At 38.7% G+C, this 25,709-nt stretch overlaps 1 protein-coding gene across 20 annotated transcripts in view; it reads right to left on the minus strand.

The window, feature by feature from the left end:
- Positions 1 to 25,709, minus strand: part of CD44 (CD44 molecule (Indian blood group)) — a 91,662-nt gene that overhangs the window by 29,021 nt on the left and 36,932 nt on the right. For 7 of the 20 annotated variants that reach the window (XM_037838864.1, XM_037838867.1, XM_037838868.1 and 4 more), the window contains exons 3-5: positions 24,878 to 25,011; positions 18,471 to 18,542; positions 15,267 to 15,497 (exon numbers count right to left, since the gene is read on the minus strand). In XM_037838864.1, the coding sequence (XP_037694792.1) occupies positions 15,267 to 15,497; positions 18,471 to 18,542; positions 24,878 to 25,011 (437 nt within the window). Of the gene's footprint in view, positions 1 to 1,638; positions 1,753 to 2,224; positions 2,321 to 4,820; positions 4,977 to 8,387; positions 8,508 to 15,266; positions 15,498 to 18,470; positions 18,543 to 24,877; positions 25,012 to 25,709 lie in introns of all 20 variants that reach the window. The other 13 variants (XM_037838859.1, XM_037838856.1, XM_037838853.1 and 10 more) reach the window with 8 other exon arrangements.

Genomic DNA, 25,709 nt, shown 5'->3' on the forward strand with positions numbered 1-25,709 from the left:
AAGGAAAAAAAAAATCATGGAAAAAATTCCATCAATGTGCCTACAGGATAACTAAAAAAGCCACTGCCATTTTAATCTATATATAGTACTAATAGCAAATTTCTAGTTCATCAAGAAAATGAGAGCCTATAAACTTGTCAAGTCAAAGTATTTTTTGCAAATGTCAAAACTGGGTATATTTCATTATCTTGGAAAGTGACACACATGATTTGATGGTAGCAAAGACATTTAAAAATATCCAGTAACCCTTAGTATTTTTCCAGCACAAATTGTAAGAATGGGTTAGCAGAGTGTAGGATTTTCATCATAACATATGGAGGTTGACTCTCTTCTAAGAGCTGTAATGTTCATGTGTTAAAGCCTACAGGCAACCAATCAGAATCACTTTGTTTTGCAAGTATTGATAAGAGAACTGTTGCATTTATTGCTGCTTGATAATAGACTCATTAATTTCAGGTTTCTTACGTGGATTCCTCCTTTCTAAATACAGACTATCTAAAATAATTTCTAAGATATTGTTAGAATCCAAAGTGGACTGATACAGAATCCCATTCTGAAAAAACTTCTGCTTCCTCTCTATTTCCTTCTTCTGTCAGAAGACTCCTCTATGAACTGAGACCATAATCTTTAGGCATATATCAATTCTTCTGAGGAAATAATGAGATCTAGGCTTGTTGGATGTGTTCAGTACAATGCCCAGTACTTATTAACCTGTGTCCTGTCTGATGTTTGAAATATTCTTTTGTTGCCTGAAGACATCCTCAAACCATGGATTTACAAACACTTTGGCTTTTCCCTTTGGTTTCTGAGTGGCTGTTTTTTTACATTTTTCCTCCAGGAGTGTTCAGGGCTGGGAGATGATAGTTGAAACAGAGTTGTAAGAATGCTATATGCTGTTACCCCAAATAAAAGCTTCTTTTATTCCAAATAAGGTAGGCATATCTAATTTGGGTAGATGAAAGAAGAGAACATATTTTTTACTTTGTTTGTTTGTTTTGTCTTATCCTCATAGTCCAGGGGTGAGACTTCAGATTGTTTTGGAAAAACTGCGATGCTTGTACGTAATTAGAAATAACAGTAAAAGTATGAAAGTCTTCCCCAAGTTTCTAAGCATTTAGCGACACAAAAGAACAGTCACAGAATTAAAATATAGACCATCTGAGCCACCCACTTGCCTCCAAAGAGTACAGGGATGCCTTAATATAACACAACGAAGAACACAATGTGAACAAGAAACTATCTTTACAGAATATAGGGATTCAAAAGAACATTTCACTTTTCAAGCTTTCTTACCATATCCCACACTAAGAACCAAAAGAACACACTCTTCACCATACATTTCCCTAAGTACACACAAACCATCAAAACGGAAACTCAAGGAATCTTTAACACAAAAATTGTATCCCAGATCTACTTTTTAAACATTTTGGCTTTTTGTATAACCTAACAATTTAGTATTTTCTTCCCAATTTCTAAAAATTGGGTGCAGACTTGGCAGTTTTCCCAGTTCCAGGGATAAAAGAAATTACTGTGTAAAAGTAGAAGATGTGGTCAATGTCAAAACAAAGTCTACTCTATTCCTTGGAATAATTTCACTGATTCATCTACACCAGAGGTGCTAACCACCATCCTTCTTACTTGTGCTTGGAGAAGGCTGGGTTTTCTCATGATGCTCTTGGTGAGTGAGAAGAGGGTGTGGTTCCTGGGTCCAGTTTTCTCCATGGGTCCAGGTGCCACTTCTGTCCACATCTGCTGTGATGATGGTTACATACACCGTGACTTTTTATTGACCAACCTTTAATGTTTCTGTTCTTCCATTAATGTATATGCTATTTAACAATTCTATGGTAGAAAAGTACCTCTGAGCTTCTGCTTTCAATAATTTTGAGTGACCTCATTAACCTGTTCCAAGAGAAAACCATGGGCACGGAATTGTCCAATGGTTATTTGTTATTCCACTCTAACCACTGTGTCAAGGGAATCACCATAAACCATTTTAACATACTCATTTTAATAATGAAGCAACATAAAATATCTTGTGCCTAGACTGTATGATTGATAAATAACTCTTAAATAGAACTGAATATCCCCACAGAAACTCACTAAGAATTGGTGCTGTGATATTAACTACATTTCTTACTGTGTCCCAACAGCTGATCCACTGCAGCATCATAGGCTTTGAGGGGGAAAAATCCTTAATATTTAAATATGCATAACCCATTACCAGTCATCCTTGTGGTTGTCTGAAGTAGTACTTCTGGATATGATACAGCTGGTTCCTGTTTGAGCCAATCTTCGTTCTCTTTTGGTATAGTTGAAACTGTGATGATGATGATTGAAGCAGTTAGAAAAATGCCATTTCTTGAGCCTTCACCACTTGTTTTGCATATTTCTCCCATCTTTAGTTTATAGAATGAATCATCTATACTAGATTGTATAGATGGTTGAGTGGAAATGGAGGGAAAGCGGAGTGACTTCATCTTCATCTGGCCATATTAAGTATCTCAATGTCCTTTGTATTCTGTTATAGAATACCTTGGTGTTCTGAACATGAGATCTTCCAGAGAAAACAGTCAAAGAAGCTGCAGCAGGAGGAACAGTTTTGAAAACACCAGCCCTCCACCGAGGATAACCAGACAACAGAGTTTTGCCCATCCATGCAATCCACAGCAGCCCTCTACCCTTGAAAGCCCAAGGAATCTGTATCATAGCAAGGGAGCTACATGTGGATCCTCAGGTGGAAGTTACACATGATGGTCACTTTATTTTGTTAGTAATTTTGGTGGGGAAATAAACACCCTGAGCAGCCAGAGCTTTCCCAGAGATCATTCTGAGAAAGAATATCCACCTAGAACAGCCATATGATGAAGCTACACATTTCTGAGTATTCATCAAATATCCATCGTATTCTCATCAAATACAAAATATATTATAAGCAAGCCATTTATAGCCAATGCAAGCAAACCAAGACACATACATTCAGTAGAAAAAGAGCACAGTAACCAACCACCATCACAGCAGTGCACCGAAAAAAGGGGCATAAAGCCACCAGTGCCCTGATGCAGTCACCCAAAACATTAGGGCTGGCATAGGAAATGCACCTGACAGGAGGATCATGACAAAGTCAGAATCACAATGTCCTTTGTGAGAAGTTTACTTACAAATCCATTCCAATTCTTTCAAACTTTACTTTGATACCCAAATAATACAAAAATCTTTTCAGAACACTAATACTATCAGCTCTGTTCCACAGATGAAGAAAATCCAGTTTAGAACCATTAACCATATTTCCAAAAAGCATGACACAGTGGCAGTTAACATACTTCTCCAGAAGAAAGAAGGCAACCTGCTGAATTATGTTCATAGGTGCCAAGGAGAAAAGTAAACTGCAATTGGAAAATATGCCATGGAGACCAAAAATACCAAGGAAAGTTCTTCCTTGGACACTGACCATACAACTTATTTCAAGTTGATCTGTTTGGGGTGTCACCACAGGAGCTTAATTTCTTAAATGTCAAGACCACTTCTTTACTGACGGCCATACCTGAAAGGCAGGGCCACATCTTGAACCCAGGAGACAGTGTTATTTGGTTTTCTCTCTGAATTTACTAAAAAGAGCTTTCTTTTTCCATAGACTAAGCTCTGTAGAGGTGGCAAGTCTAACGAATACACCATTTGAAAGTCTGGATATAAAACATATAGCTCATCTTGAGTACTTGTTGCATCAATGCCATATACTCAGATGTCTCCAAAGTTTAAGCTATTTTTTTGGACGACTCCCTACGGTCTGTGCTGCCCATGTAGGGAAGCTCCAGGAACTGTCAGGTTTCGATGGTATGGACCTGAGAGAGTTCATGGACCATCCTGAAGGCTCACCTTCTCTAAGGAAAAGCAGAGCTGGGATGGAGTCAGGTTCAGGATTCTCAACTCCATTCAGCAAAATCTTCAGTCATTACACATATGTATAGAAAATTCAGTCATCTGGCCAAATATTAGATCAACCTTTGTATGTTTTTAAAGACATTTTCCAGCTCAATTTTCATCTCTTTGTTCTCATAAGGTATTATAATTATCACAAATTCTGATACTATTATGAAGTGGTTTCACTGTTTGCTTTTAATAATTGGCCCTGCTTTGTTAAAGCTCAGTTAACATTCGTCCTTCCCTTCAATGTCTATTTGTTATACTGGTACTCAAGTCATCTATTAAGAACCTGAATTCTGTTCCTTTGGCTTCTACCAGGTTTTGATTAACTAAGACAATTCTCAAGTTCTGTTCCTATCTTTTAAGCCTTTCTAGGGCATTCTAAGTTTTCAATTTGGGATCATCTGCAACTTTTACTTAATACCCTCCAATCACATTCTCTAAGTCTATCGCTCCAATACATCATGACTTCCTTGAAGGAAACAGCTCTGGCTGTTTTCATTTTTGTGTTCCCAGCACCTAGCACAGTGGGCACACCACAAATATTTGTTGTAGTATTCGACATGCCATTCTCTGACCATGCTTGATAATTTACAGTTTACTATAATAATTAAAAATAGAATCTGTAGCAGCAGACTACATGGGGTAAACAAAATGGGAAGAACAAAAGGCATTTTATGAGATATATTTTTCCTACTTTTCTTCCAAATATGTTTTGGCTTCCATCCAAAAAATTCCATTTTCTCTTCTATAATCTCATCAAGGTATAATCAGGTATAACCAGAGGACTACACACATTTTTACATTAACTATTTCCCAAGATACGTACTATAGGACATCACAGATTAATCAATAACCCTTGCATAAATGGTTCCACCAAAAGTGATTATTCTTACTGGTGCTGGCGATAAAATCTTCATCATCATCAATGCCTGAGCCAGAATAGCTGGGGGTGTTTTCTTTTTCATCCTCATTTTCTTCATTTGGCTCCCAGCCTGCTGAGATGGTATTTGAATCCATACCTGTTGTGGTGACTTGCATTAGTAGCTGAGCTGGATGCCAAGCAACATTTGATAAAGGAAGAAAATTATGTGCAGAAGGTAGCATGGACTGCCCAAAGTTAAAGAAGGAAACTAAGAGGTTTTTCTTATAGGACCCATATTCTTTCCCCCTAGTATTTGTAGCTAATATATGGATGGATCATGGTTGGCCATGATCTTCACAACCAAACATTTTCTTTAAGGAAGCTAAAAGAATAATGTACATGATTTCAGATGCATTTAATATTAAGTCATTAATCATGCCATTATAGCTAGGATGTCAAGAATTGAATGGAAAGATTCATAAGTGCCTATCTGCTTTGTCAAGCCACCATCAGGAAAATCTTGAAATCTAAATCCATATCAATCATTTCTAAAATTCCCCAGTTGTTCATAATTTACAAATTCACTTTTTGATAATGTATAGAGTCAGATCACTGTATGTCTGAAAGTAAATGAAAGCTACACTGAAATTCCCATCAATACTTTATTGTAGAGCCAAAAATGCTGGTCAATTAACAGGGAAATCATTCCTGGCATTTATTAGTCAATCTAAAGGGTTGACTAGAGTGGACTGTAGTACACATTTTGGGAAATTCTCACTTTTTCTTTTGGATGCAGTCATAAAAAAAAGAGATGGAAACCTTCCACCTCTTCTCAGTAGTTACTGTAGAAGTCTCTTTACTGAAAAGAGGTTTCCTACAATTTTAATGTGATGCAGGATATCTTTTGGAATGACCATTTGTATTTCTATACTATTAGTGTTTACTCCAAGAATAGTTCCATTCATGAAAATTTTCTATATTTTGTTAGATCTAGCTATGCTATTGTATTTTCTCTGAAAATTCAAGAACTTTTTATGACTTTGATTACTTTAGATGATGCATAAACACTCTTTCAGGATCTAAATTTTATTCTGTCATCAAGAAAGACCTGCCCCCTTTTCATAGCCTCATCTTATAGAATAGGAAGAAGAAATATGCTTAATAATACTATAAAAATTGAACATATAGATCTCAGAGCTCATGCTACTTCTAAAATCAGCACAAAGACTTGTAAGACTGGAATGGACTTTAGACTTTGACAACATCCCCAGAGGTCAATTACTGAAGACTGTCAAGAAAACATATGAAATGAGATATTCATAACTCATTACCAGCCATTTTTGTTGTTGTGTGAAGATGACTCTTGGGCTCTGATGGTTGAAACCACCAAGAAAATCAATCCTGGACTTCTTGCCTCTTGGTTGCTCTCTCAGAAGTTGTACCACTAGTGCTGGGCACAGTTGTTGTAACCAGGATTGAATTGATGGTTGAAAGGTTAATTATCAGTTCCCAAGGAATAGCACTGCATATGCTTTTACTCTTTTACTACACAAGAGAATCATCTATACTTGATACAGATGGTGGAAGAAAAGGGAAAAAGCAAAGAAGTTCCATTATTTTCAGTGGCCAAAACTGAAATTCATAGAATGTCAGAGATGGAGGGAACTTAAATATCATCTGGTTGATGCTCCTCATTTTAAGGATAAAAAAATTAATCTTGGGCAGACTTTCTGACTTATCTGAAGTCACAAGTCTAATTAGAAGCAGAGAGGTCTCAAGCAGGGCATGAGAACTGTCTTTGACTTTTGAGAGGCTATAATTTTAAAGAGGGATTAAATGCTTTGTCTGTATTTCCAAGAAGCCAAACTAGGACCTATGATGGGAATTTTGGGAGTTAGATAGTCTTCCAAATATTGGATTTAAAAACTAATAATCTGGACTATTCAACAATAGGCTTCTTCATAAAATGTTAAGTTCCCACCATTAGGCATTGACTGGATAATCACTTGGCAGGAAAGTTGTATAAGAGATTAAATAATCAGAAGATTGTTTTAACTAGATCATTTAAGATCATCTCCAAATCTAAGAGTCTATGATTCTAATACCCAGTTCTCCAGAGTCCTAGCATGTTGATATTCTATAAAACCTATTTTGGCCAACCAATATCATTCTCCTAAAATTTAGGGTATGATATTTCTGCCAGTAATCCCAGACACATAATCCCAGCATCCCAAACACATAAGAATGACAGAAACAAAGAGAAGATTGAAAAAGATGCTTTTTTACTTTCCCAGGTTAGAGTCCCCAAATCCTCTAGCAACTTTATCTGGGATCATTTTTATATCAACACTATTTTGCAAAGCAGAAGAGGACATTTTGAGTCCCATTTCTTAAAAAATGGGATAATTAATCAGGAAAGACAGACAGAGATGAGTGGACCCAATGATCCCAAAATAAGACTGTAAACAAAGAGTTCTGAACACAAAATCAAAATTTGAAAATTTCCAAAGACTGCCATTTCTTCAACCATGATGTGCATCAGAAGAATATCAGATAAAAATAGACCCAAAACTGAGAACAACTTCAAGCAGAGAAGCTGAAACATTGTTAAATCCCCAAATACAAAAGCATGATGCGTTAGATTTCCCTTTTTTCAGCTATCAAGAAAGCCCAGAAATGACCCAAGATGAAGCGTTGCCAAAAAGAACTTTTCCTCCACACTGATAATTCTATGAAGATAAATATTGCAAACATTTAAAAATACACTATCTTTATTCCGCGGTGCTCCCCTACCCCACCCAGCATTATCTTAATCATTATATGACAACCATAACATCAGCACCACAGTATTTTCCTTACAGGGCTATTTGTAGCAATAATGGATTTAGTTTATCCAATGTCTTAGAAACCAAGCAAATGTAATGGACCATTATAATGACTCTCCTTCTGCAGAGAGAATGCCTATTTTGAAATAGGGTCATATCCCACAACAACAAAAGTTACAAGTAAAGTTATGTTTGTAACCTCCCATTTTAATAGAAAATGAGACTTTTCCCTCAGAAGCTTCCAAATCAAAATACTTTGCAAGGATTTAGAGCTAATGGTCAAACACCTAGGGAGTTTGTTAGAGGCCTAGATCCTGATGTAGAACAGCAGGTCATTTCATACATTTTACTGTTGAGGTGTCCAAACCAGTGCCCAAGACTTACAATTTCCATCTATAGATCAGCTTTTCCCTCTATTATTATTCACTATGATAATCAGATCAGCAGAAAGCAGGAACATGCATTTTGTAACAGACTTCTTTCTAAGGGCATTTTCTGAATGAATCGCATAGTCAAATTATTTCTGAATGAAAAATAATTGACTCTTTTTGCATGTTGCCAAAAGGAAAGCAAGCTGGGCATTTAGGAGTGACCAATCATGTCCCCAGACCTACAGGCCTCTCTGCTAAAGGAAATGGTACCGGACCCTGTTCTCTAAGGACAGTGAAGGAGCATCAGTAGGAAATGCTGGCATGATAATGAATGCCCTCTCCCTTCACCCTGAAAGACCTGCCATTCCGAACAACTGATAAGCAAAAGACATAACAGTTTACCTGTCGTTGCTGTTGTTGTGAGATCCTGAGTCTCACGCTGTGAAATACCAAACCAGGACCACATCCGACTGTTTTGCTCCTGAGCTGCTGCATGGCTGTTTGAGTGTACAGTTGAGGTAACTAGATCAATTATGAAAGTATCATTTAGTGAGATCCCTCAACAAAACTTTACTCTCAGTTCTCTCTATATATAATGTCTGTATCTATTACAGAATGAAAATCAAACAAGAAAAATCAAGACCCAGCTTTATCCTTCCAGAATCCAAAAGTCTCCCAGAATCTTAGGACATCAGAAATGCAAACTCTGTACGGGTGACAATTCAATTGTACTCATTATGCAAACTGAACCCCCAAATACATGCTCAGAGCAAAACTAAGCAGTGTTGCAACAACCTGTGATGGAAAGAGATTTCCTATCTACTTGATTTGGTGAACTGAATCAGTAAGTTGAAGGTCTTGGATGTAGCATTTCATAGATTTGCTTTCATTGTCTTTGGTGGAACTAGGATGTGTTCATTATTGTACCTTTGCAACTTGTGATGAAAACTGGTTCTATTCCCTCTTTTCAATCTTAAGTCAAGCTTATACTTGAATGAGAACTTTACAAAAGATATGTGTTTGAAGTACTGAACTCAGATAAAGCTTTCTTGAGTGTCCATCTATGACTTACTGTCACTTTCAATTCAAATTCAGAATGTGTTACCAGAAAAAAACAAAGTTGTCAAAGAGAAATTCTGGACACTCTACTAAATTTAGGTAAAGAATAGTCATTAAAATTTCTCAATTTAAAATCCATTATTTCACCTTTAGTTGACAAAGATGGCAATGTAAGATGCTCCAGGGTTTTGTTTCCCAACAAAATCTTTGGACAACTAGCAAAAACTAGCAGAGCCATCTTCCTGAAAACTCTGGAAGAGTTAAGGGGTTGCAGAAACCAGGCAAGTGTTGAATCAAGAAAATGCAGTTTTAAAAACTGTAAGAGAAGTTCATCACTCCTTTGATGGCTCTTCCCCCATCCCCTCCCTGGCTTAGTGAAGAGCCAGCCTGCACTGCCATGGTGGTTCCTTGACCATGTTCAAGAAGGAGAAGAGTAACCCCCATGTGCATTCTTGGGTGCCTATATGTGGGTGTCAATCTGAACCAAGACACTCGTCTCTAGTTCACCCTCCCAGAACACACCCTGCAGGAAGAAGCAGCTTACATACAGCTGAATCAGTTTAAGTAAAAATTAAATCATAGGGGACAAAGGATTACTGGCTTTAGGACACACAACAGAGCACCAGGGAGAGGGGTAAAGTCTAATTCATAGGTAGTAGAGGGAACAATTGGATTCCTGTACGAGGGAGTTCCTAAGGTCATGAGGTAGCACAAAGCCCAGGACAAGACACAAATGCAGAAAAGATGGACAGGACCATGCCCTTCAATTTCACCCAGAGCTGATCTTCTTGATAGGAGGGCTAAACTCTGAAGCAGAGCACCAGCCAATGCAGAAAAAATTTGCAAATACTGTGAAAGGTGTTCTTTGCCTTGGTTTGTTTGTTTGTATTAGATCCCAGCACTCAGGGAAATATCTATCATAACACTTGCTGAACACAAACTTAAGGAACAGACAGCTCAGGGATTAAATCCCAGAGTTACACATTAAGATATTAAAATGTACAGTGTGCAAGAAAGAAACAGGGAATGATTGCCCATCTAAAAGAACAAGATAAAAAATCAGAAACCATCAACCCAAAAGACAAGACTTTTGACACACAGACAAAGACTTTTTAAAAAATGATCTTCAATATGCTCGAGAAGATAAAGAAAAACATGGGGATAGAACTAAAGGATATCAGGAAAACTATGAATGAACAATATGAGAAGTCAATCAAGAGACAGAAATTTTAAAAAAGGGACCAAACAGAACACTGGAGTAGAAGACCACAACATAATGAAAAACCCCCTAGGGGTTTCAACAGCAGATTGGAGCTGGCAGGAGAAAGAATCACTTAATCCAAAGATAAGACAATTGAAGTGGTTCAGAGTGAAGAGCAAAAAGAAAAAAGAATGGAAAAAGGCGAACAGAGCCTAAGAGACCTATGGGACACCATCAAGCATGCCAATATATCGATCATGGGAGTCCCAGAAAGAGAAGAAAGAGAGAAAAGAGCAGAAGGAGTATTCAAAGAAATAATGGCAGAAAACTGCCCAAATATAATGAAAGACATGAATATACACATTTAAGAAATCCAGTGAACCCTAAACAGGATAAAATTGAAGAGATCCATGCCCGGACACATTGTAGCCAAACTGTCAAATGCCAAGGACAAGGAGAAAGCTCTCAAATAAGCAAGAAAAAAGCAAAATCTTACCTACAAAGAAGCACTAATAAGATTAAGTGTCAATTAAGTGCCAAAGATCAAGAAACCATGGAAGAAATAAGGCAGTTGGGCAAACATTTAAAGTGGTGAAAGAAAACAACTGTGAACCAAGAATTTTATATCCGGCAAGAATGTCCTTCAAAAGTGAGGGAAAGATTAAGACATTCCTATGTAAACAAAAGTTGAGGGAGTTCACCACCACTAGACCCACCTACAAGCAATGCTAAAGGGAGTTCTTTAGTCTGAAAGGAAAGGACACTAACAATGGATCAAAACAGCATAAAGAAAGATCTCCTGTAACAGTAACCACATGGGTAAATTTAAATGCCCGTATTATTACATTGTATTTTTTGTATGTAGCTCCACTTTTTATATTTATAGGGTCTAAAATGCAAGTGCATAAAATATAATGAGAAATCCATGATGTTGGGCATACAATGTATAAAGATTTAATTTTTAATAAGCACAACAAGAAGGTGGGAGGAAAGAGGAATATAGGAACAATGTTTGAATATGCTACTGAAGTTAAGTTGGTATCAAATCAAATGTGACTATTATAGATTCAGGATGTTAAATTTAAGCACTGTGGTAACAACAAAGAAAATATATGAAAAAATATCTACAGAAGGAAATGAGAAGGGACTTAAAATGATACACTGATACACTCAAATAGAAAGGAAAGTAGGCAAAACAGAAGAATTGAGGGACTAAAAATGGTGTAAGACTTACAAAGACCAAATAACAAAATGGCAGAAGAAAGTCCTGCACTGTCATCAGTTACTTTAACTGCAAATGGATTAAACTCTCCAGTCAAAGGGCAGAGATTGGCAAAATGGATAAAAAAGCATGACCCAAGAGACTCATCTTAAATTCAAAGACACAACTAGGTTGAAAGTGAAAGAATGGAAGAAAACATATCATACAAATAGTAACCAAAAGAGAGCTGCGGTAGCTATGCTAATATCAGATAAAATAGACTTTAAATCAAAACCATTACAAGAGACAAAGAAGGTCACTATATACTAATAAAGGGTTCAATTCAACAAGAAGACATAACTATCATAAACATATATGCACCTAATGGTACAGCCCCAAAATATGAAGCAAATTTGACAGATTTGAAAGGAGAAACAGTTCTCCATTAATAGTAGGAGAAATTAATATAACACTTTCAATAATAGAACATCTATACAGAAGATCAATAAGAAAACAGAAATTTGAACAATACTATGAAACACCTAGAGCTAACAGATACACATAGAAAATGTCACCCAATTAGCAGCTAAATACACATTCTTCTCTAGTGCACATGGATCATTCCCCAGTATATACCATATGTTGGGTCACAAAACATGTCTCAATAAACTAAAAAATATTGAAATCATACAATGTATCTTCTCTGACCACAAGGAATGAAGCTAGAGATTAATAATAATCAATAATAGTAATAAAAACAATAATAACATATTTCAGGTGATTCTTTCACACCTTTGAACCTCAAGAGACTCCATGGACCCCAGGTTAAAATTTTGATTCTATACACACCAAACATCAACAACCTGCATACTATGTTCTATTTTACTAAAATTCACATTAACTCAGAAAAGAGAGTGTGGAGAAAGGAGCCAATTTCACCAATGATGCCCCCAGATAAGCCTGAGCATCCTCCTAGAAAATCTTCAGATGTCCCCTTCTCACCTCAGAAACTTTATTAAAGATGCAAAGTCCCATCACCCTCATCCTATAGTACCCCAGGAAGAGACAAGTAAGAAATAAGCATATAAGAACAAGGTAGGAATAAGCAAAATTTCAGTCTTCCTGAAAAGAGCTGCCTGAGAGGAAATAATGGCAAAAGCTACTGCCTCGCTAGTAGAGTTTCCAATTTTCCCCAGCCAAGTAGAACAGGCCAGACGAAGAAAAATAATTATTCCTTTGAGACCCAGAAGACAAGGTATTAGAGTATGCAAGGTGAGAGATTGCTCCCTGAATTAATTTAGTTTTCTTGATTCCTAAGAATTCCAAATCACCAATAGGGAAAAGGCTGATGGCATGCCTCCAGGATGGCTCTTCCAAAAAGAACACTTATAATAAAAAGCCCATGGGAAGTCATACCTACTCAGATGGTTGTTCTTATTGGCTTTCCCTGTTGCTACCCACTAAGGACCACTAAGGAAAGAATGAGGCAGCCAAGTCAAAGATGCACTTCTGTGTACTGAGCCAGCCCTCCTCTTGAACTCTGCCCTCCTGCTTTCATTAGCGAGGATTTGCCATCACTCTCTTTCAATTAGTCCCAACTCTGAGTCCGAACAGTCATAAGGTTTTGGGAACAGCTCATTGGGCTTAGAAGATAAGTTTCTATTCAGGAACTCATCAGAACTAACTTTTTCTAGTATGCCATATACTACTTTCAAGTTTTCTACCTGGTTGCTTTCTTTGACACTCTTCTTTGCATGAACTGATCTATTTGGATTTGCCACAGAACTTATTGGATCCTATAGCAATTACAGAAGGAAGATCAGGGAAGAAAAATTAAGGTCTGATTTTGTCTTAGGTTTAGCCATGGACCCAACCCTAGCGGCCCAATGAGACTCTCTCTTCCTTAAATTAGCAAATGTCTTCTGGAAAGAGGAAAGTAAAATTCTTTTCTCAAACCAAATCCTGAACCATGTTTTAATTAAGTCTCATAGCACTCCATTTCTTTGATTTCTGAACTCATATGAGGGTTCCAAGAAGGTAGATGTTGGTCATGTCCCTTGTAACTAGGACTGTCTGGCACAGAAAAGATTTCAAATACTGGCTGAATGAATGAATGAATAGGTGAACGAATAAATGCTAATCCTTACTTATCTTCAAAATAACTTCTAATGGCATTTTTCACTGATCTCCAGCATCTAGAATAGGCCTGGTTCACAGTAGGTCCTCAAAATATATTTGTTGACTAATTTAGGCAGGAAAGGCACAGGCCTTTAAAGACGCACTATGGCTGTTAATAAAATGTGCTAACTGCCTTTGCTAAAGCACATGTGCAATAGTCACTATTTTATGTAGGTTATTAGATGCTTGAATGTTAACTTCATCTAGTCCCCACAAAGTGTATTTTGTCAGGGTTTTCTTATTTGATGGGAAATTGTACTTTAGGGTAGAGTTGTTCTGCTTCCTGCTGAGACCATTCATTGTTATGTTTGCCAACATCTGACAAATCTGCATGTTCTAATAATAAGCACCTTCAACATGGTTACTTCAGAAAGGCAAGGAATCCAAAGAGCAACAAGCTGCCATCAGCACTAATGGTTTGCAAAAGCGTCTTTCAAAAGAGGATTGCCCACAGAGCTGCAATGGGCTAATGCAATCTCCAGAGAGCCAATAATCCTGGCAGTTTGAAAATACAGGCATTTTGAAATGCTTCAAAATCTGCCAAGAATGCTTGTGTTCTCAAACTTATTTGTGTTATCTCATCAGCAAGGTGCTAACAGAAATTTAAAACACCGTTGAGCAAGCAAATTTACATCATGGTGCTCTTAAAGTTTCCCCAGCTTCCGGGTGATGCAAAGGATAGTTTGTGAGCATTCACAAACCAGCAAATTTCTGCCCCACTCTTTGGAGGGCCAGAGTTCCACCCCTGGAGAGCCATAGCCAGGAAAAGAGAAAATCCACACCATACTAGGAAAGCTGCTCAAGACACAGATGCCCTATTTACGTTTGAATAATGCTCCACACAAGGAAGGAAACCAATCTGGAAACCTGTTCCAAAACAGGCCATAAGGAAAAAGAAAAGAGGGAAGAGAAGAAGGAGACAACACAGAGATGTAGACACTTTCCAATGAAACTGAAGCACAAAGGGCAAAAGCCCAGAGGAAGCTAATGCAGTGTTTATATAGTTCCACTCTTGCGGTCTCAAGTAATGAACTACCCACAGAAACCAAACAAGTAGTAAGAGCTTTGCCCAACACTCTAAGGAAATGTTAAGCTGATTTAATTTGACCAGCTAACTCCTCCAGATACACTTACCTGAACCAAAAACAAAGGAATTATTTAGTAAACTATGGTTCCCGAATATAACTGAATATTGTGCAAGCAATAACATGAGTACATATCAGGGTAAAACAAAATTATAAAGTAAAGTGAAAAAAGTAGCAAATAGAATGGTGTTTATACGCACTGACCCCAACCTTATCAAAACAGTCTTATCCGTGGGTAGATGCAAAGATGAAAGCAGCTTTTGTATCAGGCTTGGATTCTCTATATCACTGGGGATAAGAGAACAAGGGAGGCGCTTCTAAAGAATTCCCCATATGACACTGCTGATCCCAAGGTAAGGTGTGGACAGGAAAGATGGCAGGCAGCAGTAGTCAATGCATACAGAACAATGACCACCATAGCTGTCTGCAACCCACGTGAGGTCACCTACTTCGAGGGACAGGAGAAAATCAGCACGTGAATGCATATCGCTCAGGAGGATCAGAGACGTTTTGCAAAGGAATCGCTACTGGAAAGCCCAGTAATTCGTTGCCCTTACTGGTAGAAGGGGTACTGTCGGAGCTGGCAGAGACCCAAGGATCCCGTTGGTCTGGATTCGGGTACATAGTCGGAAGGAGAGTGTGGAAGATGTAACCTCCTGACGTGCTTGTTTCACTGGAGGAGCCGCTGCTCACGTCATCGTCAGTAGGATTGCTGGGATGGATGTCTTCAGGATTAGTTCTGTATTCTCCCTTCTGGGTATAGCGGGTTCCATCACGGTTAACAATAGCTAAAAGAAAGAAGAAGCACTTTCAGGACTTCACAGCTGACATTTTCTGAGTGCGGAAAAGATAGTGGTTATCATGTAAGAGAGTGATTCCAATGCTATTTTATTTTTTTTTGCTAAGAAAATCAACACAGCTGCCTATGCAGTGGTGGGATAGAGTGATGGGGCAAGAATACACAGTAGCTTCCCCCACTCCACACACAACCCGGAAATGGAGAGGGGAAAGAGGATGTATTTCGGAATCCCTGAATTTGAATCCTGGCTCCACGATTTACTACCTTGTGGTGCTAGATGGGATAGCTCTCCGAGCTTCAGTTTCCTCTTGGTAAAATGGGAGATGATAATACATTCTGAATAGGATTTTCACAAGCATTGTATGATGCACTGTATGTAAAGTGCTCAGCACAGTATTCAAAATATAGCTGGAGCTCAAGAAATGATAATTTTCACATCTGGTTACCCATTCTCCTTTCTGCTGTACATGTAAAATTCGTTGCTATTAATTAATTCCACCTATTTCCAGAAAGAATTTGAAGTAACAGACGGAGAGGCTATTAGCTTCAGCAGGGAGGATATACTTGCAAATCCATGAAGAAATTAGATTTTCTTTCTAAGGTGTAAATTTTGTCAGTTTACGTGAACCCCCACTCGTGGCTAAGAAATCAGCATGTCTAAATACTGATAGAGACTCTGCCATCCTCTGTGAAACATGAAATTCAATCTTGAAATTAACCAGCATGGACGTATATCAAGAAGATCAAAGTCTTTGGTTTAAACAAGCAAATGACCAGAATGGACAGTAGGAGAAAAAGCAAGAATTAATTTGTTCTTTCATAAAGGATCTTGCAGCCTTCAACTCTTAGCCTACTCACTAGGCAAGTGTGTATTGGCTGAAATTACTTTCTTCTGTATTGCACTGATGCGACTCAAGATTCTTTTTGTCCACCTATCAAGTTTGCCCACATGGACCTATTAGTAAAACATAAATAGAGAAAGGAAGGAAGGAAGGAAGGAGGGAGGGAGGGAAGGAGGGAAGGAGGAGGAAAATCCCAAAGTCTCAATCACTCTGATACACTCTGCAAATGAAGTCCTGATAACAAAATAGTGACCAAATGCTCACAGGTCTGGACTTCAAAGGAGATCTGTGGGGACCAAAGTAATGGGGCATTTATTGAGCATCTACTATGCCAGGCATGCATTGGACACTATATCTCAATGTTCCTACTTCTCATCTGTTGTTCCATTAAACATACGAAAAAACTGAGGTTAAGAAAGGTTAAGACCCTCCTCTAAGTTGACCTAGGGAGTGAGGAACTAGACCTTCACATCAGGCCTTTCGACACAGCACATTTCACATTGTAGGGGCTGGGACTGACGCCTCTCTGTCCTGTTGCAAGGCTCAGACCAGGGGCCGGTTCCTCAGGCAGGAGGGGGAACTTGATGTGTGAGGCTTGGGGGGCATCTCAGCCTCTGCCATCACCACGCACACTCAGAGGGTTCTAGCTCTGGGGTGGAAACCAGGCTTCCTTGACACGTGATACTCTTCAGAGAAGCGAGGCTCAGAGGCAGAGAGATCAGGGTTAAGAGGCATATGTTTAAAGTTCTGGTTGGGATTTGCTGCTTTCCAAAGTGCCAGACGCATGCTTCTGGGGTTAATCAAGATGGTTTTTGGTGGACTTGGAAAAATAAAGTTGAAACACATAGCTGGAATGTTGTACCCTTCATAATTCTCTTTCAATACTTCAGTTCTACAAAACAGAAAACCTTCATTTGGGGCCAGAATGCTCTTATTCCCCCTCACAGTTGTTAATCCCCCTCTAAAAGAGGCAGCATTCAGATGTGGCCCTCTCTCTCTAGCTAAAGCCAACTTGGCAGGTGAAATCACTGCCTTCCCCACTACATGGGATCTGACACCGAGGGGAATAAATCTCCTTGGCAACATGGAATATGACTCCCAGGGAGGAATCTAGACCCACATTGTGGGATGGAGAACATCTTCTTGACCAAAAAGGGTGATGTGAAAGGAAATGAAATAAGCTTCAGTGGCAGAAAGATTCCAAAAGGAGCCAAGAGGTCACTCTGGTGAGCACTCTAACACACAATATAGACAACCCTTTTTAGGTTCTAATGAATTGGAATAGCTAGCAGAAAATAACCTGAAACTATCAAACTACAACCCAGAACCCTTGAATCTTGAAGACGTTTGTATAAAAATGTAGCTTATGAGGGGTGACAATGGGATTGGGAAAGCCATTTGGACCACACTCCCCTTTGTCCAGTGTATGGATGGATGAGTAGAAAAATGGGGGCAAAAGAAAAAAAAACAGACTCAGTGTTCTTTTTTACTTTAATTGTTCTTTTTCACTTTAATTTTTATTCTTATTATTTTTGTGTGTGTGGTAATGAAAATGTTCAAAAATTAATTTTGGTGATGAACACACAACTATATAATGCTACTGTGAATAACTGAATGTACGCTTTGTATGCCTCCATGGTATGTGAATATATCTCAATAAAATTGAATTAAAAAATAAATAAAAGAGGCAGCATGGCTCAGACTCAGAGCCTTCCATGGCTAGAATTTAAGAACATTATTTAATTTTTGTTACATTTGAATTTATTCTTAGGTTCCTTTCTATTTATGACAAGTGATGTTGGTTTTCCATTTGCGAGTTTATTTTAGGTAGAAAATAATGGGTCAATTAAAAGAAAACTATCTAGTAAATGAAAGTGCTGTGTACGTGGTTATGAAAAAAAGTGAAAGTGGTTTTTGAATGACTGAAGTTTGAGGAACAATGTATTAGGGAGCAATCGCAATCAGTAGCAGAAAAAGGACAAGAGATATTAAATCACAGCTAACTATCCCTAGCTTTGGGGAAGTTACTGCTGTTCTATTAAAACATAAAACATAAAATATGCACCTGATCCTTTCCCCAGGAATGGAGAAATTCCATCAAGATTAGAAGAGATACTTACTTATGGTAATTGGTCCTTCAAAGGCATTGGGCAGGTCTGTGACAGATGTACAGTCTTCTGCGTCTGGTGCAGCTATGGGGTAGGGAAAAAAAAGGCATGAGAACTCTAAAAAAGATAAGCAGACTTCTATTGGTTTGTTAGAATGGCGTTTTGTCATAACTTGTCCCAAATAATTTTCTTTTTTCTGAAACTTAGCCTGGTAGGAAGTTCTCTGACCTTTGTGATGCATTTTCCATTTTTATTTAGCTTCATAAATTTCTGGAAACTTACTTGTTCCCCCACCCCCCTAACAAAGTCATTCACTGACAAATATATGTGTTATGTATCAGGCCCCACAGTATGTAAAATGGTGAATGAGACAGACATCATCCTTGTCTAATGAAGCTTATACTAAAAAGCATTTTTTTAATTTATTATTATAAAAGTAATGTGCAAACATTGTAAAAAATGAAAAAAGAAGAAACATATAAACTAAAATGAAATCATTTGTAATCCTGGAGACCTATAGAATGATAGAAAAAGATGGCAGACGTACACCATCAAATGTTTTATCGATATGAACGTGACAAACTGATTATTAAAATAAAATAATCAACAAAGAATTTACTTGATAAAAATATTTTTAAACAAATTAACCTTTAGTCTTTTATTAATGTTTATTAATTTTACTAATCTCCTTAAGTGTCCACTTCTCAACATGCAGTTTCTAAGATTGACCATCTTTGACCTAGGTACACAGAGTATTTCCTGAGACAACTTATATTGCCTATCTCACCACTGGCATCTCACCACTGGCAGCTCTATCTTCTTTTTCTTTTATCTTCCATTATCTTCTTCTACCTTCCTCCCTTCCTCAGGAATAAAGGTTTCTTGGACCCACCTGTTTCACCCACAAATGTTACTGGTAGCCCACCCAGCACTGTTTGAAGTCCTCTGAAACAGGCCCTGGAAGTCCCACCCTGCATGATAGCTCCTGGGGTCCTAAAAGCAAACTGCAGAGTATCTGAACCAATAGTGCTATTCATGCTAAAATGTTCCAGTTATTGACTAGAACTTCTGTTGGGTTCCCCAAACTCAGAGAACTTTAAAATAAATGGCTTTGCTGTTATGTGAAGGTTGGATCCATTTGTGCATTACAGCTTGTACATTGTGTGTGTGTATGTGTGTGTGTGTGTAAGAATGTTTCAATTTAAAATGGCAATTTCTTAGGTTGGTTTTTCCCAGAGTTACTTCTTGGTAAAAAGGAAGGAAGATACGAATGGATGGAGAGAGGGAGGGAAGGAAGAAGGCAGACAGACTGCTATCACAAAGACGCAAAGAAGGTTGTTATCACAAATAGTATAAGTGTCCTGCTCATAACATTGGGAAAAAAAAAAACCACAAAATAAGTTGAATAAAACAGGTTTAGATTGCCTAACAAGTTCCCAGGAACATCCCTTATCATAGATATAGGGGATGCCCTCTACTTGCCTATTTCTTTGGTCCCACAGTGAAACCAACAGGCAGCTTTAAATACTCAATTAGAGAAAACAATGCTTTAGGAAAATCAATTCTTGCAAAAGCTAATCTAAAAGACATCTTATTCGATACGATAGATGTCCAAGAGACATTCCCCACCATGCAATCTAAATGAGCCCCTTATTACTCTCCCATCACTGTCACTTACAAACCGGCTCTCATTTCTTCTCCACACTTACCACTACCTAAAATTATCTTGTTCATTTTGCTTGATGCCTAATAGTGGCACATCTCCCATTACATCTGTGATAACATGTAAGCTCCAACAGGCAGTAATCTTTTCTGTCCCGGCCAGCACATTTACTGTGATGGGGACACAGAGATTTTCAATATATAATTGTTGAATGAATGAAAAAAGAAAGTACTAATATAATATAATTCCCAAGAGTCCATTATTCCAGTAAACATACACAAGATGTTAACCCCCAAAAGTGTCTGCAAATTTTAACAGGTTTGAGGAGGATTTAGATAAAACCCAAATAGCATTACCATAAGAAATAATTAAAGAATCTTAATCATCTTAAGCATTTACTCAACACTTACATGCCAGCCTATATAGCAAAAAAGGAAAAAAGAAGATGAACATGATCTTGTCCCTGCTTTTGAGGAATTCACAAAGTCACAGGAGATGATAATAACTAATATGTCTTTAGCTTTTTACTGTTTCCTCAAAACTTCCCCACTAAGTTTCTCATTTGCTAACCAGTCAAATGAGATCCTGGGGGGGCATCTGACCTCTTTGTCTTGGGGACACCACCAGAGACTTCCTGGCCTAGAAGATGCTTCTAGTGTTCTTTGGCAGCACACACCCGAAACAGGCCTTGGATTAAGGCTTCTTGATGCCAGGGTTGCAAAAACTTCACCCAAATTCAAATACATCTGCAGGTAACAGTACCATGCTGGGAATCTCCAAGAGTTAAGTAGTAACAGAATGGCGCATGGTGCCAAAAAAAATTTGATGGCTTTGTAAATGATTAGAGCATTTGTTCAAATAGAGTCCCTTCATGCTCCAATTCACCTTAACTTTTTAAAAGAACATCAAATTTGGCAAGCATGGTGGATGGTGACCCAAATGTGCAACTAATATACTCATGCTCCCATGTCAGATGACAGGGCCTCATTTAGACAGCCTTCATTCTGTCTAATGAGCACTGAGTTGCTGGGAGAATTTTGGCTGGTGAGGTTTTTCCCTGGATTTGTTACAAAGACTCTGGTGGGCTTCCTCGTGGGCTGTGTTCTCAGAAATCTTGGCTCCACAGCACAAAAACAGCCAGCAGAAGTGTTAATTATTCGGTGTAGCCAATCAACCAGGGCCATACAGAAAGGCACCTTCCTCAGTGCTTGATACATTCTAGGTATCCAATAAGAACCTGTTGAATAAATGAGTGAGTGAATGAATGAAGACAGAATCTCTCCTAAATTCTACCTTCAAAAGAGAATGAAGCATTTTACCAAAAACAAACTTTAAAAAATGAACTAACTCAAGTCAGTCCCCTGTGCTCTTCACACCAGAGTCATTAGGCTCATTCTGGGCCTGATGACTAACAGCAAAGGCAATAAAAACACGAAGCTTTTTCAAGGGTCTGCCATTCACAAACCGCTTACAGAGACCATGTGCTGAGACCAAGCTGACTCTGAGGACCGCACCACTGGGACCTGACCACTTTCTTGAAGTTCTCAGGCTAGGTCAGATTCAACGGCCTTTCCAGTGAGATCCTTTTCATGAAGCAGAATGCCATCAAGATCTTTAGTTCACTTAATGCCCCTATTATTTGACCCTAAATCAAGACATTTAAAATGTATTTATCTGTAGACATATATTCTTCCCTAGTTCTTCAAGCACGTTTTGTTGTGTTGCTTCAGCAAGGTTCTTAACTCCTTTAGAATAAGAAATATGGACTCGGTGTCTTTCCTTACCACACTAGCACAGTACTGAGCACATATAGTCAGTCAATAAACACTCTTTTGAAAACTTAAAGAAAAAAGTTATAAAGGCAGCCTATCCACATTGAGTGAATTTGGAAAATAGAGGAAAGAAAAAAAAACATTACTCCTATCTTTAATTCCTAAATATAGCCATTTTTGTATGCAATATTCCCCTGGCACTTCTCAAACTTTTCAACCAAACTAACCCCAAAGAGGAAAGGAAAATTAATGAATACTGTTAACGTTATGCTCTGTGGATGGGCCCGACTCATGGCAGAAGTAAAGGCAGGGAGAAAAAAATCTCCCTGCCCAGATGGCTTCATGTCCAGGCAATAAAACTGTGCAAGCTTCTACCTCTTTGAGTCAAGGTTCTTTCTGGCAAGTGATGCCAACTCGTAAAGCAGGTGAGACAATGTGGATATGTAACTTATCTCATTTATTACATATATTCACTCAACAAGATTCAGTGGGAGAAGCAACAAGCAAGACCCAGAGACTCTCAGAAGCAGGTGGTCTCACATTAGTCCTCTCGCACATGACCAACCTCTGTATCTAGAGCTCAAACTCTTCCCAAAGTCTTCTCCAGACCTTTTGTGCCAAGGTGGAGCTAGCTATAACACACATTGCTCTGTGTCTCTTTCCTGTTTATTTACTTGTGGTTTTTCTCATTGTAATGTTATTACAATGGGGAACTGGCCATGGATTATGTCATTTTACCTCAGTTAGACCCTCTTGGTCAAACTCCATTTTTGTTCTTTTCCGTGTAACAGGAAGGACTAAACATTCTGTAGTTTTCACCTCTGTTTTCTGTGTTCCTCTGTAGCTTTGGTAACCTGTATACATTTGCCATAATATATGACAATATACAATAACACATGATCCATCTCAACTTACTAGCCCTGATATGCTCCCTTTCTACTAAACTCCAGGTTTTCCCTCTGAATTACCACTCTGATCCCTACTGCTCATACAAAAATGGGGGGGGGGAGGGGTGGCATGGCCAAAAGCCACTGATGTAGTCTCACAATTTCTTTGATGTACCTCGTTTAGCTTAAAAATCCATGCAGATTTTATATTCTCCCACCACATATAAAATCCATGTTTGTCTCATAAAAATAATGTCTTAAGCCATCATATAATGTTATCTATGTTTGTCTCTTACAGATTATGTCTTAAGACATTTTCCAACTAACTTAACATTCTTCTCCCATCTTCAAGGAAAACTGACACTCTAGGAAAATGTGCCAAGTTTACCTCGTGGTTTTATCTTCCCCTACATACAATGTTGAACCTTCAGGGGAGACAATAGACCCAGTTTGAGAAGTAAGATGTTTGATGGCTGCTACTCAAGAGTTTGACATTTATGGTTTTGACCCTTTTCAAAAGACCCTGAAGACTCATGATGCATAGAATTCTTTAACTTTTTTGGGGCCTGAATATGAATTGTGTGCCAGTTTGAATGTATTATGTCCCTCCAAACGTCATTATCTTTGATGTAATCTTGTGTGGGAAGACTATCAGTGTTAATTAGATTGTAATTCTTTGAGTGTTTCCATGGAGATGCAACCCACCCAAATGCGGGTGATGACTCTGATTGGATAATTTCCATGGAGGTGTTGGCCCGCCCATTGCGTGGGTCTGAATTAAATTACTGCCACACTATATAAGATCAGACAGAAGGAGCGAGCTTGCTACAGCCAAGAGGGACACTTTGAAGAACGCACTGGAACTGAGAGAGGAGCTTCAGAGACAGTTTGAAGACGGCCATTGAAAGCAGACTCTTGCTCCGGAGAAGCTAAGAGAGGACAAATACCCCAAGTGCAACTAAGAGTGACATTTCTGAGGAACTGCAGCCTAGAAGAACGTCCTGGGAGAAAGCCATTTTGAAACCAGAACTTTGGAGCAGACACCAGCCATGTGCCTTCCCAGCTAACAGAGGTTTTCCAGACACCATTGGCCATCCTCCAGTGAAGGCACCTGACTGCTGATGTATTACCTTGGACACTTCATGGCCTTAAGACTGTAACTGTGTAACCAAATAAATCCCCTTTATAAAAGCCAATCCATCTCTGGTGTTTTGCATTCCAGCAGCATTAGCAAACTAGAACAAATTGTAAGCAAGTGTTTCTAGGGTAGAGGTTGAGAGAGAGCCTGACCAGTTGCCCAGCATCCACATCTTAACTTGGCTTCCTTACTCTCCAGTCGTCGAGTTCTGCAATAGTTGGGTAAGGAACACTCAGGAAAGTCAAGATTCTATGGCATATCCTTTCAGCCTTCTTTCCAAACCCCAACATAATGAACACCTCGCTCAGTTAAGCCATTTGTCTTGCATCTGAATGCTACAATTAGATTCATATCACTCTCCTGTCCTGTTCAAAGTCCTACAATGACTTCCCATCACCCTGAGAATAAAACCAAACTCTTTACCATGGTCTACAAGGCCCTACATGCTGACCCCTCTGCCTTCAAGTCCTGGCATTTTCCTCTCTGATGACCATGCTTTAGCTGCCCTGGTCTCCCTGCTGTTCTTGGAACAAGATGCACCCACTTCCTGGGCTTCACACTAGCTGTCCACTCTGCCCATGTGCTCACTCCTTCAGTTCACTCAGGGCTCCCTAAATGCACTTTCGCAGAGGTGCTTCCCCTGACCATCTTCTCTGAAAAAGCATCCCCAGCATTCTTTTTAGCCTCTTACTCTGCCTTCTTTTTTATAGCATTTAACACTCTTTGGCTTCCTATAAGGTGTTTACTATTTATTTGTTTATTGTTTGCCTCTCCAGGTTAGCATGGAAGCAACATGGAGACAGGAATCTTCTCTCTGCTGTAGGGATAGACAATGAATATTTGTTACATGAATGGAAACTATGTGTGTTCCCTTTTAAGCTCTGAGATCAAAGCACTGCCAGCCATACACTGCATGCACAAAGCAAACCCCCAAACAGAGACACCCACTCGGAACCAACCTGAAGCATTGTAGCAATACGTGTCGTACTGGGAGGTGTTGGATGTGACGATGTACACCCCTGTGTTGTTTGCGGCACAGATGGCGTTGGGAGTAATCCGGGGAATCACCACGTGTCCTTCTATGAACCCGTACCTGCAGAATAAAAACAAGACGTTGTCATCCTGCAAGGCTGTGACGAGAATTTCATGACATCCCATCTCGAATGACATTTAATGCAGTGGAACGCTTCGTTCAGTTCACCCTGGGGATATTAGAGGTTTCCACAATTGAGTTATGTGAAATCCAAAAATAATAGCAGAGGAAAAGTAAAAGCAATCAACAAGGCCGATAGAGAAAAAATGATTCTATTTAGAGACATATGAAGATATTTTTTTCAAAAAGTCAAGAAATAAAAAATTAGTTTTATATAAAATTTGTGGTCAGAGTGTCGAGCAGGTTTGAATGAGCAGAGAAAAGCCTGAAGCCCAAAAGAGAGAAGAATGGCCACTTTATGAGGTGGGATCCACTCTGGCTCTCACTTACATTTATATTTTCCAGAAAGTACCCTTTTAATGCACTCCCATAAGTTAGGAAATAGGCAGCTCGCCATTTCAGTCCACACGTTTCAAACTCAGGGTATAGGAAAGGTGAGCCTTGGGACGGTTTCCCAAGCCTCATTTCCCATCAGCCACTCTTCTTTAGTGGTCTGTCTTTTCCTTCAATTCCCTCTCTTCATACACCATTATCCCAAACATGAAGCTTTGTGTATGTGCCAAGTATACACGCACATCTTGCTTCATGAGTACCCCAGGCAAAATCCTATCTCCAGTGGAAATAAATTGACCATCATT

Source organism: Choloepus didactylus, chromosome 6, assembly GCF_015220235.1.
Source record: "Choloepus didactylus isolate mChoDid1 chromosome 6, mChoDid1.pri, whole genome shotgun sequence".
Taxonomy (NCBI): domain Eukaryota; kingdom Metazoa; phylum Chordata; class Mammalia; order Pilosa; family Megalonychidae; genus Choloepus; species Choloepus didactylus.